Here is an 18,110-nt window from a genome sequence, read left to right as displayed (position 1 = left end):
TAATAAAAAGAAGATTAAGATTATTTGTGAAAGAACACACAAACACACACTGTCTCATATATGTGATGGGCGGGGAGTGCGAAATAAAATGGAAGCAATCACACCAAGAAAATAGATGGTTTAATGAAGAAAGTGCACAAACCAAAAACCCGTGACATGATCCGAAATAAGGATATAATGACTAGAGGTCAACTGGTACAAAGACAAGACATATATAGACAAACAAACGACCCTCAGGTGAGACGGATCGCAGGCTCCGCCCATCTGAGGGACGTACACAACAACCACAATAACACGACAACTGCCGCTGTAGACGGAGGCGAACGGTAGGGGGCTCGCCGTACCATGACAATATATACTTTTACACTTTCTCAAAGATCTAAAGATTAAAGAACAAAATTCATTCACAAATGAATACAGACATAAAAGATCATAAACAGTTATTTAACAAACATCAAATGTCAACAATATATACAAACATGTATATGTTGTGTACATATATGATAAAGTGAAAACATTTTTTTTCAGAGTTGTTAAAAAAAATGAATTAGAATATTTAAACTGAAAAATTCTCATCCACAAAAGTATTCAGACCCTTTGTGGCAGTATTCCAACTTGTGGCCAGGTGCATCCTGTATTCTTTTGTTGCAATCTGAACCACAAAACTGACAAAAACTACATCAGGGAATACAGTGGAGCTCTGCGACCAAACTGTGGTAAGGCATAGATCCAGTATCTAGATCTTGTGTGTGTGTGTGTGTGTGTGTGTGTGTGAGAAGAAGATTAAACCACTATACTTGTCTCTCCTCCAATTAACTCAGAAGCACTTTACTTGCACAGCTGATGAAGGACCTCTGTCCAGAACGTCCTGTTGTTATAATACAATATCTCAGGCTTGGATCCTTAGTTCCCAGGACCACTATGGCCTCAACATGGCATCCAATCAAGAAGGACCTTGGTCAGGAATGTTAAAATAACCATCGGCCAAAATTCCTCCTCATACATTACTGCAGGAATCAACAACATTCTCTACTGCATTTTAATGCTAATGAGCATTACATTAATGGCTTATCTAATTGCATAGTCTGTTGTTGTTAGGGCAGCAACAAATGTATGAACTCACCTACATGCATTTAAATATCTGAAACATCTGTACTCCACTTCAGTTTTTGTAATAGCTATATATAAATACACATTCATCATGTGCACTATAGCTTTTTGCTGTTCATGCACAATTAATGCATTTTGACCGAATTTTGAACATGTGTACTGAATATGAATATGTGTAGTATTTCAGATTTTACAACAAGTATTTTATGCATAGCATGAAATCACATGATTTTACTGTTTTAACTTTCAATACATACTACATGAAAGCCTAAATAAAAATTATTTTAAATAGTATCACATCACTGTGGAAGGACTGACTTTAGAACATCTGTGGTTCATGGACTGACTTTAGAACGTGTGATGTGATGGCAAATTACCACTAGTATTCTAATAAAGGCAACATATTTCTTGCAGTATTGGGAATGGGAGGATGCTGGCTTCTAGCATGATGACGAAAGCCCCAAATCTCTAAAACCAGATGGTTTACTAACATATTAATTTTTCATATTTCAATTTGCAGGGTGCTCTACCTTGTCAGGTGGCCATTAAACATGATAGATAAAATGTATCAATCCAAATTTGGCATTTTCCTTACCCATTTACTTTGATTGTATTGATTGTACTTAAAAAAGTACTTCAATAGGTAGCTAGTGTTTAAGATTTTGTCCAACTGAAATTAAACTTGTGGTTCTAATAAAATGTATATTAACTATCTTTAACAGAGTTCTTGCTATGTCAAGAGAGTTTAAGGGAAAATTAAATATATATATATAGTGGGCATTGTCCTTCTGCAGATATCTTGGGAGGTTATTGCAGTCAAAACATCTTAGGATGTGTGTATTGATAAACCAAATACTACAAAATTTCATCCTTTGTACAAAATGGAACAAAAAAAGAAAGAATGAAAAAACGTCCTATGGATGAAATTTCTGAAAATCCACTTAACAAATATTGTTGAAGTAATTCAATAATATATTAAAGTACACATCTTTGTAGATGTCTTACACATTTGGCAAAACCAAATAAAGTAAGCAAACAGCAAAAAACAATTTAAATCTTTTTTCCATCAAGACCTGTATCAAGACGTGTTTCATTAAAGTACCTGGCCTTGAAAGCATATCTAGTGAAAATGTGTGTGTGTGTGTGTGTGTGTGTGTGTATACAATCAAACATTCACTACTCTCGAGCCTCGTGGCCTCAGCGCAGATTCAGTGTGTCTGCCCCTCAGGATTTATACGACACTTATGGTCCATATTCAATCCATAATCTCATGTGTAATCTCATGCTTTCCTCTCTCTTAACTCCATCTCTCTCAGACCTTCTCCTGATACTCAATCTTTCCACACACCTCCTGGACTGGCATTGGCACATCCTCATCTTCTGTGCATTGACTCGATTCCGCTGAGCTCTTCTTGGTAGCCCAAAGACAATCTAAGGAGCAACCAGGCAAACTGGGTATAATATCGCTGACAGTTATAAATGCATTATCTCATTTAAACTAAAATGTAGTGCCACTGACCAGATGATGCTGACAGGATCCGTCCACATGCAGATGTGTGTCTGCTGATGAGAATGAAACAGGTAAACAGAATGCACACACACGCACAACACAGACCCACAGAGATCCACACACTGTCTGTGAGAGGGTGATTGAGAATGAGTGAGAGAAAAAGGGAGAAAAAGAGAAAGAATAAGTCAGAATTACACACTTCTAATTCTAGTAAGATATAGCCTACATTTTAATGGCTTTCATTTTGTTTTCATGTTTAGATGTCACCGTGAGTAAAAATATTCTGTGCACACGTGTGTGTGTGTTCTCATGTGGGGACACTTACCCAAGGGGGGTGATGTTGTTTGTTGCTGAGTAGTTTTGGTAACTGTGCTTGGTGTTGCTAGCGTGGTGAAGACTTGCTTGCACTCCGTACCATGCAATTCATATCCACTCTCACAGCCACATATTGCATTACTGATGTTAGTGCATTTCTCCTTATACACCATATCTATAATCACAAAAACATATATGATATATTTGGGGGTGTAATTAGCTGGCCTCATTTCAAGGGTAATTTAACAGGTAGTCAAGACCATAGTTCCTGAGATAAACCTCAAACATAAAGACCAATGTTTCTGAGACCCACCTCAAACCTAAAGACCAATGTTTCTGAGATCCACCTCAAACCTAAAGACCAATGTTCCTGAGACCCACCTCAAACCTAAAGACCAATGTTCCTGAGACCCACCTCAAACCTAAAGACCAATGTTCCTGAGACCCACCTCAAACATAAAGACCAATGTTTCTGAGACCCACCTCAAACCTAAAGACCAATGTTCCTGAGACCCACCTCAAACCTAAAGACCAATGTTCCTGAGACCCACCTCAAACCTAAAGACCAATGTTCCTGAGACCCACCTCAAACCTAAAGACCAATGTTCCTGAGACCCACCTCAAACCTAAAGACCAATGTTCCTGAGACCCACCTCAAACCTAAAGACCAATGTTCCTGAGACCCACCTCAAACCTAAAGACCAATGTTCCTGAGACCCACCTCAAACCTAAAGACCAATGTTCCTGAGACCCACCTCAAACCTAAAGACCAATGTTCCTGAGACCCACCTCAAACATAAAGACCAATGTTTCTGAGACCCACCTCAAACCTAAAGACCAATGTTCCTGAGACCCACCTCAAACCTAAAGACCAATGTTCCTGAGACCCACCTCAAACCTAAAGACCAATGTTCCTGAGACCCACCTCAAACCTAAAGACCAATGTTCCTGAGACCCACCTCAAACCTAAAGACCAATGTTCCTGAGACCCACCTCAAACCTATATGTCTAGACATCCTAAGCTACTTCTGCTTGAGACTCTTGTGATTCACAGATGTTTTACGAGGAAAGGAAATCTGGCTCTTAAAATTCACCATTCTCATTACTCTGAGTTGATTGTTGTCAATTTATCCCATAGGCATGCAGATTGTTTTTACAAACATTTGTGAAATAATGGGTCACTCTCAGGAGCTCAGTGAATTCCAGCATGGAACTGTGATAGGATGCCACCTGTGCAACAAATCCAGTTGTGAAATTTCCTCTCTCCTAAATATTCCACAGTCAACTGTCAGCTGTATTATAAGAAAATGGAAGTGTTTGGAAACGACAGCAACTCAGCCACAAAGTGGTAGGGCCACGTAAACTGATGGAGCGGGGTCAGTGGATGCTTTCTGCAGAAGCAATAACTACAGACATCCAAACTTCATGTGGCCTTCAGATTAGCTGAAGAACCCTGTGCTGAGAACTTCATGGAATGGCTTCGAGCTGCTGCATCCAAGCCATACATCACCAAGTGCAGTGCAAAGCTTTGGAGACACGTGGAGACGTGGAGTGATGAATCACACTTCTCCATCTGGCAATCTGATGGGTGAGTCTGGGTTTGGCGGTTGCCAGGAGAACGGTTCTTATCTGATCGCATTGTGCCAAGTGTAAAGTTTGGTGGAGGGGGGATTATGGTGTGGGGTTGTTTTTCAGGAGCTGGGCTTGGCCCCTTAGTTCCAGTGAAAGGAATTCTGAATGATTCAGCATACCAAGACGTGAAAATATAATGGCTAATTTCTAATCATTGGCTAATAGTGCTCTCACATGAAGATGGCATACTTATAGCTCGAATGCTATTGTTCTTTTAGAAACTAACAAAAACAAATAGGCTTATTTTTAGGCTCATTTTACTGAGATGCCTTTTGTACCGCCACTTTAAGTGCACATTTTTCTCCCCCTAAAAGGGTCTGCTTTCACAGCTTGGACATTAACGTCACAGGCTGTTTGGTGTCATTGGGTCAAGACATAACTCAAAGACTTTGAATGCAGGAGAGCCTCTGTGTTGAGAAGAACTGCTAGATTGACCTTTTCGGGTACGAGTTGTGCCCCCACAGCTGGGCAGGTTCGAGCGCACATCTCTTTCCCACAGACCGCTGAAGTGTGAGGCAGTCGGGGGAGTTGAAAGCAGGTGATCTGCTGGGGTAACCGCTGGTGCAGGTGAGATGCCTGTCCACAGAACCTTCTCTCTGCTTCTCTCTGCTTCTTCCGCTGTGAAATTGTCTACCTTCACCTATTTTATTTTAAAGCTGGTTTAAAGATTTAGATAAAGATAAAGTTTAGGAAGCGGATTGGCCGTTCCATAGATGGTGGGCTGTGCCCTACAATACTGCCACTCTGAGCTGGTGTGCTGGTGGTGACATATAGCTTCTCTCCCTTGAAAGATACAGAAAGATCAGATCAAACAACTGCTGAGGACCTGGTAGGTTCAGGTGGCAATCACAGTCCTGGATCAGCAGTTCTGTAGTTGTGTATTTGTGGCACTACTTGAGGTTAAGAGACACTACCCTGCCCCATGGTCCCCTCAAGCCCACTATGACCTGCCTAGACCTGCCTAGACCTGCCTAGAGCCTTTAATACTATTAAATTAAGCATTATAGGCTGTATTGGTGTAAGAGATGAGGATGATGAGGCCCAGTGAGATATAGGGGCACGACTATATCAGTAATTTTGATACAGTACAACACTGACTAAGGTAATGGTCATGATCATCACAACAGGGAATACAGTGTGTTTTATCTCTTCATTTCTGATTCTCCACTGCACTCTCCTGATATCCTGGACACTCCCCAGATCTATACAAAAGGTTTTACTTACAAACAGTGAAAGATATGGCACAAAACGTGAGGATGGATAGAGATGTTTGTAGAGTCATTACACCTACTTCATCACGTGCACAGCTGAGTCTAAGATGGCCACATTGACCTATGAACCTCACCATGTGACTAAGCTAGCAAATCAGACTTAAGTGACAGAGCATTAATGACATTAGCAGCGCCACCAGTGGCTGTAAAGGGGAACAACCAAATAGCAGTCAGAACACTCCCCGTCTGGAATTGTAAAATACCACTATACCCTACCCTACCTCTATGATGGTGACATGAGATAGATTATTTGGGAAATAGGTCTGAGGTAAGTCTTTGCAGTACCACCTTTAACAACTTTAAGCTCAACTTTCCTGACGTTCCCATCACTGCCAGGAAAAACTTGTGTTATGCGAGCCATAGGCCATTCGTTTCTCTTAACTTGAATGTCCTTCAGCAAGACCAAGTCCCCCTCTTTGACAGAAGACCTCTCGGTCTGCCATTTCCTGCGGCTCTGTAGAGTGCTGAGGTATTCAAGCCTCCAACGCTCCCAAAAGACATTTGCAAGATGTTGTACTTGCTTCCATTTTTGTCGGAAGAGATCTTTGGTGTCGAATGTACCTGGCACAGGATGAAGAGGGCTGGCCTTTTGGGTTAGCAACATGGCTGGGGTCAAGAGAGCAGGTGAATCAGGATCGCTAGAAATGGGAGCCAAAGGTCTTGCATTCACTATTGCAGAGACCTCTGCCATAAGTGTAGACAACACTTCATGAGTGAGCCGTAACTCGGCCGTATGCAGGAGCATAGAGTCCAATATGCGCCGACAGATGCCAATCATCCTCTCCCAAGCCCCACCCATATGGGAGGCATGGGGAGGACTAAAAACCCAGCGACAACCTTCCTCACTTAGGTAGGTTTTAACACTTGGTTCCTCCAGGACCATGAGCAGTTCTTTACAAGCACCAACAAAATTGGACCCACAATCAGAGCGCATTTGTTTTACAGGGCCCCTTAGGGCAAAGAAGCGTCGAAGTGCGTTCAGAAAGCTGGATGTGTCCATTGATTCAATCAACTCAATATGGACAGCACGGACACACAAGCATGTGAAGATGACTGCCCATCGTTTGTTACGTGCATAGCCTCCTCGAGTGCGCTGAGACACAACCGTCCATGGTCCAAATACATCTAGCCCAATGTAGGTAAAAGGAGGATCCGTTTTGAGGCGGTCCTCAGGAAGATCAGCCATTTTTTGTTCTGTGGTTTTTCCTCTGAGCCTCTTACACTGAACACATTGGTAGATAACCCTATTAATGCACCTTTTTGCACCAACAATCCAGAATCCTGCACTTCTTATGGCTCCTTCTGTAAAAAGACGGCCTTGGTGCTTGATCCGCTCATGAAAGTGATTCACAAGTAGAGAAGCGATGTGGCTTTTGCCGGGGACAATGATAGGATGTTTCTCATCAAAAGGTACCTGTGCATTATCGAGCCTTCCCCCAATTCTCAGAAGACCTTCGTCATCAATTATGGGATATAATTTCCTCAACGTATTTCTCTTGGGAATTTCTCTTCCTGCCTTTAAAAACGTTAACTCACCTGAATAGACTTCTTGCTGTACACATTGAAGGATAGTACTTTTTGCTTGAGATAGTTCATCTACAGTGCGAGGCCTTGGACAATAATGCCACCCACTGCATGTGCTCCTCTCAGTGTTGGATTTTAGAGAATGAATAACATGAATAAGGCAGGCGATAGCACGCAAGAGGGCCTTCCAGCTGGAAAAACGATGGAAGCGATGAGATCCGAGTTTGTCTTGAGAGACGTGAACTGTTACACTGGTACAGTTTGGCCGAATTTCAATGTCAGAGTCTGGGTTGATGAGCTCATAAGATTCCTCTTCAGTGAAGGACCCATCAGGAACAGAGAGAAAGGTAGGTCCAGATAGCCAGATAGAGTTATGCAAGTCTGAAGCAATTACAGGACGTGTAGCAACGTCTGCGGGATTCAAACTTGAAGGTATGTAATGCCACTGTTCTGGCTTGGTTGACCTTCGGATTCTTTGCACCCTATTACTGACATAGATGTGGAAGCGTCTTGTTTGGTTACGAATGTATCCTAATACCACCTTACTGTCCGTGTACAACTCAATCACGTCTGGTTTGACATCCATCTCTTCTACAACAAGCTCTGCTAGTTCAGCGGCTAAAACAGCAGCGCCTAACTCTAGACGGGGAATTGTATGTGCGGCGGTGGGCGCCAATTTCGCCTTCCCAAGAACAAACCCGGTCTTGCATGTTCCGCTGATATTTTTCACCTTCAGATAGGCCACAGCTGCTATGGCCACAGGGGATGCATCTGAGAACACATGGATCTCTATCCTTTGGGCTTTGGAGAGCGAAATGTTCACATAAGTTCTGGGAACTTCCAAATCTGTCAGATGTTGTAACGAGTTCTTCCATGATTCCCAATCAGCCTTCTTTTCTAATGGTAGTGGAACATCCCAATCCAAGGAACTAGAAGTTAGTTGACGCAGCAGAATCTTTCCCTGGATTGTAATGGGAGCCACAAATCCGATAGGATCAAAAATGCTATTTACTGTGGCCAGAACTCCTCTACGTGTGAAGGGCTTTTCGTCTGTAGTGATATGGAAGACAAAGGTATCACTCTTGAGATCCCAGCCCATTCCAAGGCTCCTTTGGGTAGGAAGTGTGTCCACTTCTGGATCCAGGTCTTTCAGATCCTTTGCATGATCTTCAACTGGGAATTCCATGAGAACTGCAGGACAATTTGAGGCTATCTTGTGAAGCCTCAAGTTAGAGGTTGCAAGCATCTCTTGAGTTCTTCTCAGTAGGTCTACTGCTTCGTCAACAGTAGGTAAACATGTAATCCCGTCATCAACATAGAAATTGTGTTTTACGAACTCCTCTGCATCCTTTCCGAATTCATCCACCCCAAGCTGAGCTGCACGGCGGAGTCCGTAGATTGCTACGGCAGGTGAAGGACTGTTACCAAACAAGTGGACCGTCATTCTGTATTCAGCTACCTCTTTTGTCATATCATTTTCTTTGAACCATAGAAATCGTAAAAAATCACGATGGTCTTGTCGTACAATGAAACTGTGGAACATTTGTTCAATATCGGCAGTTATAGCAACTGCTTCTTGGCGAAAGCGTAGCAAGACCCCTAACAAGGTGTTATTCAAATCAGGACCTGATAGGAGTACCTGGTTTAGGGACATACCTTTGTCCTGTGCGCTTGAGTCAAAAACAACTCTAATTTGGCTTGGTTTACGGGGATGGTAGACACCGAAAAGAGGCAGATACCAGACTTCTTCTCCTTCTTTGGGAGCTGGTGCCAACTCTGCATGACCAAGATCCAGGATTCTTTGCATGAAGTCCACGAAATGTTCTTTCATCTGTGGTTTCTTCTTCAGTGTCTGACAAAGTGAATGCAACCTTTTCATGGCTAGATCTCTGTTATTGTGAAGACGAAGCCTTGGTGTACGAAACGGAAGTGGCGCCACCCAACTATTCGATTCATCTATGAACATTTCTTTCTCCATTATTTCCATGAACAGTCTGTCTTCAATGGATGGTGCAATCTTTTCATCATGTATTGTCTTTTCAAACACTGTGCTTCCCAATGTGCATTTTGTTGCATTTGAAGTGACATGAGCAACACGGTTGAAAGGAGATGTTTGGTGCACCTTAATGCTGAACTTCTCTTTCACATGAATGACATTGGGGCATGGAAAGCAAATGCTAGGACGTCCATTTGACAGGATGTTAGTGCGAAATGTGTTCACATCAGCTGGTCTGTGTGCAGAACCCAGGCAGACATCCCCAACTACAACCCAGCCCAGGTCTAGTCGTTGTGCAAAGGGGGTGTCATTGGGGCCACTAAGCTGCTCCCTGACCTTGTGTAATTGAAGGATGTCTCTTCCAAGAAGTAGAAGTATCTGTGCATGAGGGTCTATACTAGGAATCTCATGAGCTATGGGTTTCAGGTGTTCAAAGTGTCGTGCAGCTTCGGGAGTTGGAATTTCAGAACGATCATCAGGCATGTGATCACATTCAATAAGTGTAGGTAGTGACTAGGGTTGCAGCGGTAACCGGTTTCACGGTATACCACGGTATTAAAATGCACGGTTATCATACCGTGTGCGTTTGCTTATTACCGGTAAAAAGCAAGCCAGCGGAGAAACTGACCCGCGCATGCGCAACTCCGCTCCGGTTCAGCTACTAAGCACACAGCAGTGAGAATGGCAGAAAGTGCATTAGACTTAACAAATTTTTTAACAAAAAAAAAAGCTTAACTAAAATCAGCGGCGAAAATGACGTAATCGCGGTGGCTCCGCCGGTGAGCGCGGGTCTCGCGCGCTGTCGATTCGCGAGGTCGTGCACGTCTCGAATTTTGTAACTTTGCGCGCGTCGCGCCTCAGCGCAATAAACAAAGTCATGTTTGCAGGGTTCATACACCTTTATAAGGTGGAATTAAAGCACTTGTACGTAACTTTAAAGGTCCGTTTCAATATTTCCCAGCACCTTAAACTTAATTAAGTTAAATATTTATACATATACTCAAAATAATTCGCTTTTTATTAAATTATTTAATGGTTGTTTATTTTCAAAACGCCCAGTCTTAACGTCTTCACGTTCTCTCGTGTTTCGTCCTGGAATTACAAGAGGCTCGTATTTGTTAACGTAATACAAAAGAACTGTGCCGAGTCGCGCGCTACGGTCACTAGTGAAAGTGTAAATCCATAGATTTTTAAGGTCCTTGCTTTCACTGGATGTGAAAGATGCCATTAATTTACATGCGTTCATTTTCAAAATTTTACGTGCCTGTTTTTCATATGTTAAAACCAGACTCGGTGTGAAAGCCTTAAAATAGAAATCTCTATTGTGAGGGTCATGTCAGAAATAAATCCTCTCTTTCTGCAGTATCTGGTTATATTCTAACTTGGCAGTACAACGGACGTTTACAACAGTTGTTGATCAGACACTGACCCAGGTTGAGTTTATCAGATATTAAATAATTTAAACTTAAATAATTGTACTGAAATCCATGATTTAGGTTTATCTAATTTTGCAGTATTTATTTAAACATGTGTACAGCTTATTTTTTTAAAGGAGACATTTTGTATACAATAGTTCCAGGTTTCTACAATAAATAGTTAATTGAACAAAAAAAACTTGTAATTTCTTTAAGGGTCAGTGTATCTTTTAATAATATACAAACTAACTGTGATACCGTGATAACCGTGATACCGCGGTATTTTCTGAGACGGTTATCATACCGTGAAAATCTCATACCGTTGCAACCCTAGTAGTGACACACTTATGTCGCCATCTAGGGACTCAATCTGGAATCCAACTGCCCTTCTCCCTGAAGTTTCAGAAATACCAGCACAGGTGCGCAAGGTGTAAGGGGTGTTGTTGCCCTCAATGTTAAACAGATCAAAAAACACAGACTTGGCTAAGGATCTATTACTTTGTTCATCTAGAACAGCATACATCTTCAGCATGTTTTCTGGGCAGTTCCGAGGGTACACGTTAACCAGGCAGATTTTAGAGCATGATTTGGGGCTTGGACCAGTACCACAGACTTCTGTGCATTTTGACGTGATGTGTGTAGTCTGGGTTCGTTCTTCCTCCCCGCCATACTTTGGCAAGGCTTCCTGGTTCCACGGAGCTGGTCCCGGATGAAGGGCTGAAATGTGTCTCTCACTGTTGCATTCATAGCACTTGATTGAAGCTTTACAGTCCTTTGCGATGTGACTCGTGGAAGAACAGCACCTGAAGCAGATTCCTTGTTCCTTGAGGTAGCTCTTTCGCTCTTCTAATGGTTTTGCTCTGAAACCTCTACAACGTCTCAAAGGGTGAGCCTTTTTGTGCAGTGGGCACTGTTTCTCAACGTCTGTTATCTTCATAGCAGATGTGCGTGTTGCATACTCATCCATTTGTGCTACTCCTGTTTTATGAGTGGTGATAGAAAACTTTGCAGGGATTGGTCTTTTGACAGTCATATCTGACCTTGTGTGAAATGCACCAGAAGATAGGTTAAAACTTGGATCATTTCTTGCATCAGCTTCACAACAGACAAATTGCGCAAAGACAGAAAATGGAGGAAAAATGACTTTGTGTAGTTTTTTATATTGAGACCCATAAGAAATCCATCTTTCCTGCAGATTGTGAGGTAACTTTTCAACAATTGGATTAACACCTCTTGATGTGTCCAAGTATGAAAGTCCTAACAAGTAGCCTTCCGATTTTGCAGACTCCACTTCAAGCAATAAATCTCCAAGCTCCCTGAGCTTTAGGGGATCTTTGTTGTTGAGTTTAGGGAAGTTTTCAATTTTGTCCAGAAGGGCCTTTTCAACAACTTCGGAGGCTCCATAGGTCTCTTCTAATCTCTCCCAAGCTTTCCTGAGACCAATATCAGGATACCTAACATGCACAGCTCGGATTCTCTTCACATACTCAGCTGACTGATGTCCAAGCCACTTCATCAAAAGATCTAGTTCTTCACTTGGAGAGAGGTTCAGGCCTGCTTTGGCATTCAAGAAAGACGTCTTCCAAGCCCAGTAATTTTCTGGGCGATCGTCAAACCTGAGGAGCCCAGAACTTAACAGCTCACGACGGACAAGGAACTTGGCGATGTCACTTACTGCTGTGTTTTCATGTGGAGGAGGATGTGTTTGAAAGGCTGTATACGTTTGTACAGGAGCTTGTACATGATGATCCTCTTCTTTTTTTGGTTCTTTGGGATATAATGTGGCCTCTTGAGCGGACCTTTCACCATAAAATGAGAGACTAGGCATATGGGATCTAGAGCCTGCCTGGACTTGATGAGCCTCATCTTCCTGTTTGACATCGCGTTCTTGAGGAGAGGGTGAAGGAGGTGGGCACTGATGTACTTGTGTTTGAAAATGCTGTTCTACATAATTGCTGGTGTGCTCTTTTGGATCTACTGCAGGTAAATTAATTGAGGTGTTCTTCTGACTACCACCAAAGCTGAGCTCGGCAGCCTCTTCAAATACTTTTGCTTCAGCCAAAGCAGCAGCAACCTCTTTTTCTTGTTGTATCGCCATCAAAGTACCCTCCATGCGAACCTTTTCTAGTTTAACAGCTGTTTCTTTGTTGATGAAACTGGCTCGTGCACGTGCTGCCTCTGCTCTTGCTCGAGCTTGAGCAGCAGCCAGACTAGCTGCGGATCTTTTTGACCCCAAAGATGAGCTAGAGGTAACTGACCTCATCTCATGAGTTTGCTGTCCCTCTGTTTTGTCCGCTTCCTCCATAATTATTGACTCCTCCAAGGCATATCAATCAGCATAAACGAGTGCTTCACCACTGATCCTGTGTTAGGTGCCGGTTTTACAGTGTTTTTTCACTATTCTGTCCTTATTGCATGTAGCCTAATACAACTTGACAGATAGCTAAACAATAGGGTTTGAATAAAGAGCTGGACCAAAGGCGTTTCAGTGTCTTCAGTGTTTACTTTTTCCAAATTCCCATTTCACTTGTGAAACTGCAAACAAACATCACATATCTTAATACAGTGTACACCAACATTTGTAAAGCACCATGACCATGTATCCACACAGAGCATGAAACAGAAATGCAGTTAACTGTACTAACAGGTCACAGATATATGTAATGTTCTACTAATACATATCTTAAAACATACTACAAAAGGTTTTACTTACAAACAGTGAAAGATATGGCACAAAACGTGAGGATGGATAGAGATGTTTGTAGAGTCATTACACCTACTTCATCACGTGCACAGCTGAGTCTAAGATGGCCACATTGACCTATGAACCTCACCATGTGACTAAGCTAGCAAATCAGACTTAAGTGACAGAGCATTAATGACATTAGCAGCGCCACCAGTGGCTGTAAAGGGGAACAACCAAATAGCAGTCAGAACAAGCTGCAGTATGTCCACTATTTCTGGTTCTTTAATTCTGTTTGCCCTGAACTTTTTTCGCTGATGTCTGGTTCCAGATTGATGGAATATTTAATGGTAGAACTCAGATCTATATTCTGGAGTGAATGTATTCAGCAGGCAAACACATTTGACCAACATTTCAACTCAATATCCATCTATCAACCAGGTCCCAAGGTCTTTAGTAGATTACATACCAATTTCCGTCTCTGCAGGGTGAAATCTGAAATGCTACGTCTCACATCAGAGGTATCAAAGACACATTTTGTAGTCCAAATTTCTCATGGAAAGCTCCTGTGAAATTGATCATTGCCATCTAAATGGCTCACTGTATGAATAGTGTAAATTTTTAACTAAACTACACAGTACACTAAACAACCTATCCATTTTTAATTAACTCTGTGCCCTTTTTATACACAGTTCACTGTGAAGTCTCTGTGCCCCTGCAAAGTTATTGACTTAAACACTCTTTATTCCTCTGCCAGCTATCCTGATGAGTTATATTAGTTTTACTGGTTTGGTAATTGCTCTGAACAGATGACTTACGTGTCATTTATAGTTTTCAGCATAATCATTATTGGCACTCACACGTGTAAGTGAACTCTGACATGTTTCCGTTTATTTGTGGTTCTCTGATAACCAGCCAGTCAGCAGACTCAACCTGCCAGATCTTGACGTGAAATGACTGAAGGATCACGTTTTGCATCAACTTCCTGTACAGTGATAAGTTGTCGTTCACAGTTCTCTTCAGTTTAAAGTTTCATTTAAACTGAACGTTTTAATGCCCTGCAGTTTTGAATTTACCATAAAATGTCTAAATTCATCTACTAGGGAAACAAGAATGCATATATAGCTGCATACAGTGTACATTTTTATCAAGCAAAATCTTGGGTGTTGCATGATGGGTAATACAAAACGGAAGATGCCTATTTTTTTAAAGGGGGCTATAATTCAAATTAAGAAACAGTTATAAGTTTGGCCATCTTCACTTCTGTTTACAGTGTGAGTGAACACGTACCCTTACGCTACCGTAAGCTGAAGAGTCATGTCCCGCTTTCATGTTTCAAACTATCCCTTCAGGTTGGCAGTTAGCTCTGTTAATTTCCACACCCTGTGAATGGAAGTTGTCCCTCTGCTCAGTCTGCTGGTAAGACAACACTCCTCTCTCCCTCTTCTCATTATGAGTCAGTGTTTTCAGTGTGTCCCAGACCCCCATTACTGTTAGAAACCCACCAAGGTCTGAGTTAAGGGGGATCCCCTGTTCATATTTGAGTGTCATTTCTTGAGTGCCATTTAGTCTTTATGAGTTTTTGCACAACCAGGTTGATTCATGTGACAGTTCAAAGAAGTGGTTGGCCTTTGATATAGAAATCTTGTATACTGGCAAATCTTGACGAAAACACGCGTCTACTTACGGGTCTTGGTGCACTGAGTACACTTCAAGCACTCTAATTCATTATTGTAGATGTCCATGTATTTATTAGGTGGACATGCTTCACATTGGGTCTTATCAGTATCTTCACATCTTGTCTTCATGAAGTATCCTAGACACAGACACAGGTAATGTAAATACGCTGAATGAGTGTAATGGTGATGTCAGAATTTAACTGTGGTGTGTGGCATTAGCCGTGATGTGTCAATAACAGTATCAGTAATAGTTTGTGACTCATCTGTATGCAGTTACAGTTATGGCAGTTATGTCATCATTTTCAAGAATGATGTTGTACCATTTTGAAAAGTGAAATGCAATTTGTGAGATATTGCCAATAGCCAGCACAATGAAAGAAATAGAAAAGTTAGCAATGAAAACAAATGTCAACATGTTATTGAAACTTCATGTGTCCAATGGAATTTTTATGCATCTACTACAAAGGAAGAAAGTGTTTAAGCACATTGAATAGATAAAGGACAGGCCCGCTGAAGCAACAGACTTGTAAGAAGGTTTGCTGGTTTACCTGGTTCACACATGTTGCAACACTTTGTGGAATTCTCTATAGGCCATTTGTACTGTGTATCTGTACATGTCAGCAGTGACTGCACATGCCAGGTGAGGTGTGACAGGAGGAGACCGGACCACAAGGTCAGCATCTGCTGGAACATACAGAGATGCTTGTACAAATTGTCTTCCCTTAAAACTAATCTAACACTACTCTATCAACATGGCTCATTATTTTGCAGCAAGATTTTGTATTGAAGCATGCTGCCAAAATCCCAGAGCTTTACATTTGGGCCTGTGATTGGTTCAGGCATTAATGAAGCGTTTCTACATTTAATGTTCCCCAGAATAGTGTACTTCTTATCAAAATTATGTTTTTGCAGATTGTTTTATAATTGTCTCCTAAAAACGAGGATGATATATAATACAAGGATAATACAAGAACAATATATTTTGTTATACATAGCACACTTAAGAATACCCAAGAATATTCATATACCATGAATTTAACACATCATGTTCACTCACGGACATGTATTGACGGACTCACGGACATGTATGTCATGCTGAATCAAACATTTACGTAAACAGAACAGACATTATTGGCAAATACATTTAACTCATATTGTTAATAATATTCTTTTCGTATGGTCAAAGTTACAATCTATGGTTGAACACCTGTGTTGTAACCCCCCCGCCCAGTCAGTAGCCTTACCGTGAGAGAGTAGAAGAGATGTCTGTGAGTCGGACCCCTAGAAGCTTCTGAGTGAAGTTATCAGAAGGAGTCTGTAAATTAGAGAATGTCACGATGACTCATATAAAAACCCGAACAGCACTAGTAAGTTGAGACCACCCAAAGCTCATCTCTGTCAACAGCATTAACCTTCTTTCCTCCATCACTCTTTCCATTAACATTTTCATAGGCTTTTAACTTTTATTCCAAAACAATCACCCCCTTCGCTGTCTTGCTCGCTGTCTTCTGTCTGTCTCATCTGTATATATATATATATATATATATATATATATATATATATATATATATATATATATATATATATATATATATAAGTATATATTTCAAAGGCTTCTCGTAATGAGTAAGATAACGATCACACAAATGTTTGAAGAAGCTCACTCATTTCATCAAGCGTGACTATCCATTAAGGTCATGTATGCAGAAGCATAAGTGACCTCAAACATACATGGTCTCTCTCTTTCTTTCTCAGCATAGTAAACGTTTAAGATACGTCACTGTTTCTGTTTCCTCAAAGTTCACAGAAGATGCATTACAAAGCAAAGAAAAGACCCCCCCCCTCACCTCCACCACCTCACCCCCCCCCCCCCCCCACCACCCCACCACCTCACCCCCAACCCCCACCCCACCTCACCCCTTACCTAGTGTGTCTGTGGCAAATATGATTAGTTCATCATTTAAACAATGTATGTGTGTATCAGGTCTTTGTTTTTGACTACTTTTCTCCCATATATGTAGTTTAAAAAGCAGTTGAGAAACTGGGTAACTTGGTCTCTGGGCCGTACATGCACACACACACACACACACACACATACTATGACAGGATACCACAAAACCACTTCTTGCCGACAACTACATGATGTTCATAGGTGTAAAGTCTCTTCAGATTCACAGTAAAGTTATGCTATGGGCTGTAACACCCAGCTGTAAGTATAGTTTAAGTACACAGAGATATTATTTTAATAGGCACACCTACTCTGTTGTTGTACCTAACAGACTGCCATATATTTGACAGTCAATTGTAAATTGCAATCCACTACTACTGTTGTCTGAAGTCAGTTCACTGAGGAATAAGTGAGAGACTCTTTCTTTCTGGTCCTGTTTGAGGTGTCTCTACAGACACCATTTGTTTGTGTCCATGCTCTCCTGTCTGTCCTGTCTTTGTCCATGTTCACTGTGATTGCCTCCTCCTCAATCCCATCATGCCTATCAGCTACTTCCTGTTGTGTTACCAGTCACCCTGTGATTGTTGATCTTATTCCATCAAAAGGACCTGGTTCTCTGTGCCTTGTATACACTAACAGTTAACAACTGACAGGACCATATTTGGTAATGCAATAAAGTAACACCATTCAATCTGTCTGGGCATATTTTAGGCAGAATATATGCCCATATTATTACTCATATAGTTAAATGATTTAGCCAGTTCCAAAGAACTTCATTATGGCATCCAGTCATAAAGCTATGTTTCGGCATCCTGTTTCGTCATTTGGTTGTAGTTTAAACTTTATACATTAGTTATTACAGACTCGATGTACACTTGATTAACTGCATGGTTATCAATGTTTGCAGCAGAGATTTTTCTCTTGGAGAGACTTGTCAGATCTTCACGCAAGCTTCTGAAAGCTGGTATAAATACCACAGGAACAGGAGCTGACACTCGCTTACACAGTTGAGATGGTCATTGTCAAA

The 18,110-nt window shown here is 41.5% G+C and overlaps 1 protein-coding gene across 1 annotated transcript; it reads right to left on the bottom strand.

Moving 5' to 3' along the window:
* Nucleotides 1-101: 101 nt before the first annotated feature.
* LOC143489469 (uncharacterized) lies at nt 102-16,413 on the bottom strand. The gene is made up of 6 exons (XM_076988532.1): nt 16,380-16,413; nt 15,684-15,819; nt 15,144-15,272; nt 2,946-3,110; nt 2,630-2,746; nt 102-2,541 (listed from the first exon to the last, which is right to left on the bottom strand). Exons 2-6 carry the CDS (start codon nt 15,814-15,816, stop codon nt 2,423-2,425), a joined length of 663 nt encoding a protein of 220 aa, XP_076844647.1. The 5' UTR covers nt 15,817-15,819; nt 16,380-16,413; the 3' UTR covers nt 102-2,422.
* Between the last annotated feature and the right edge of the window lie 1,697 nt (nt 16,414-18,110).

This window comes from Brachyhypopomus gauderio, unplaced genomic scaffold (assembly GCF_052324685.1).
Source record: "Brachyhypopomus gauderio isolate BG-103 unplaced genomic scaffold, BGAUD_0.2 sc62, whole genome shotgun sequence".
NCBI lineage: Eukaryota > Metazoa > Chordata > Actinopteri > Gymnotiformes > Hypopomidae > Brachyhypopomus > Brachyhypopomus gauderio.
This window is presented reverse-complemented; position numbering and strand designations above follow the sequence as displayed.

Coding starts and splice junctions, on each gene's coding strand:
- LOC143489469 (XM_076988532.1), bottom strand. CDS start 15,816: ATGCTGACCTTGTGGTCCGGTCTCCTCCTGTCACACCTCACCTGGCAT. Junction 15,273..15,683: donor TTGCAACATGTGTGAACCAG/GTAAACCAGCAA, acceptor GTCTGTGTCTAG/GATACTTCATGAAGACAAGA. Junction 2,747..2,945: donor AACAACATCACCCCCCTTGG/GTAAGTGTCCCC, acceptor ACCCTCTCACAG/ACAGTGTGTGGATCTCTGTG.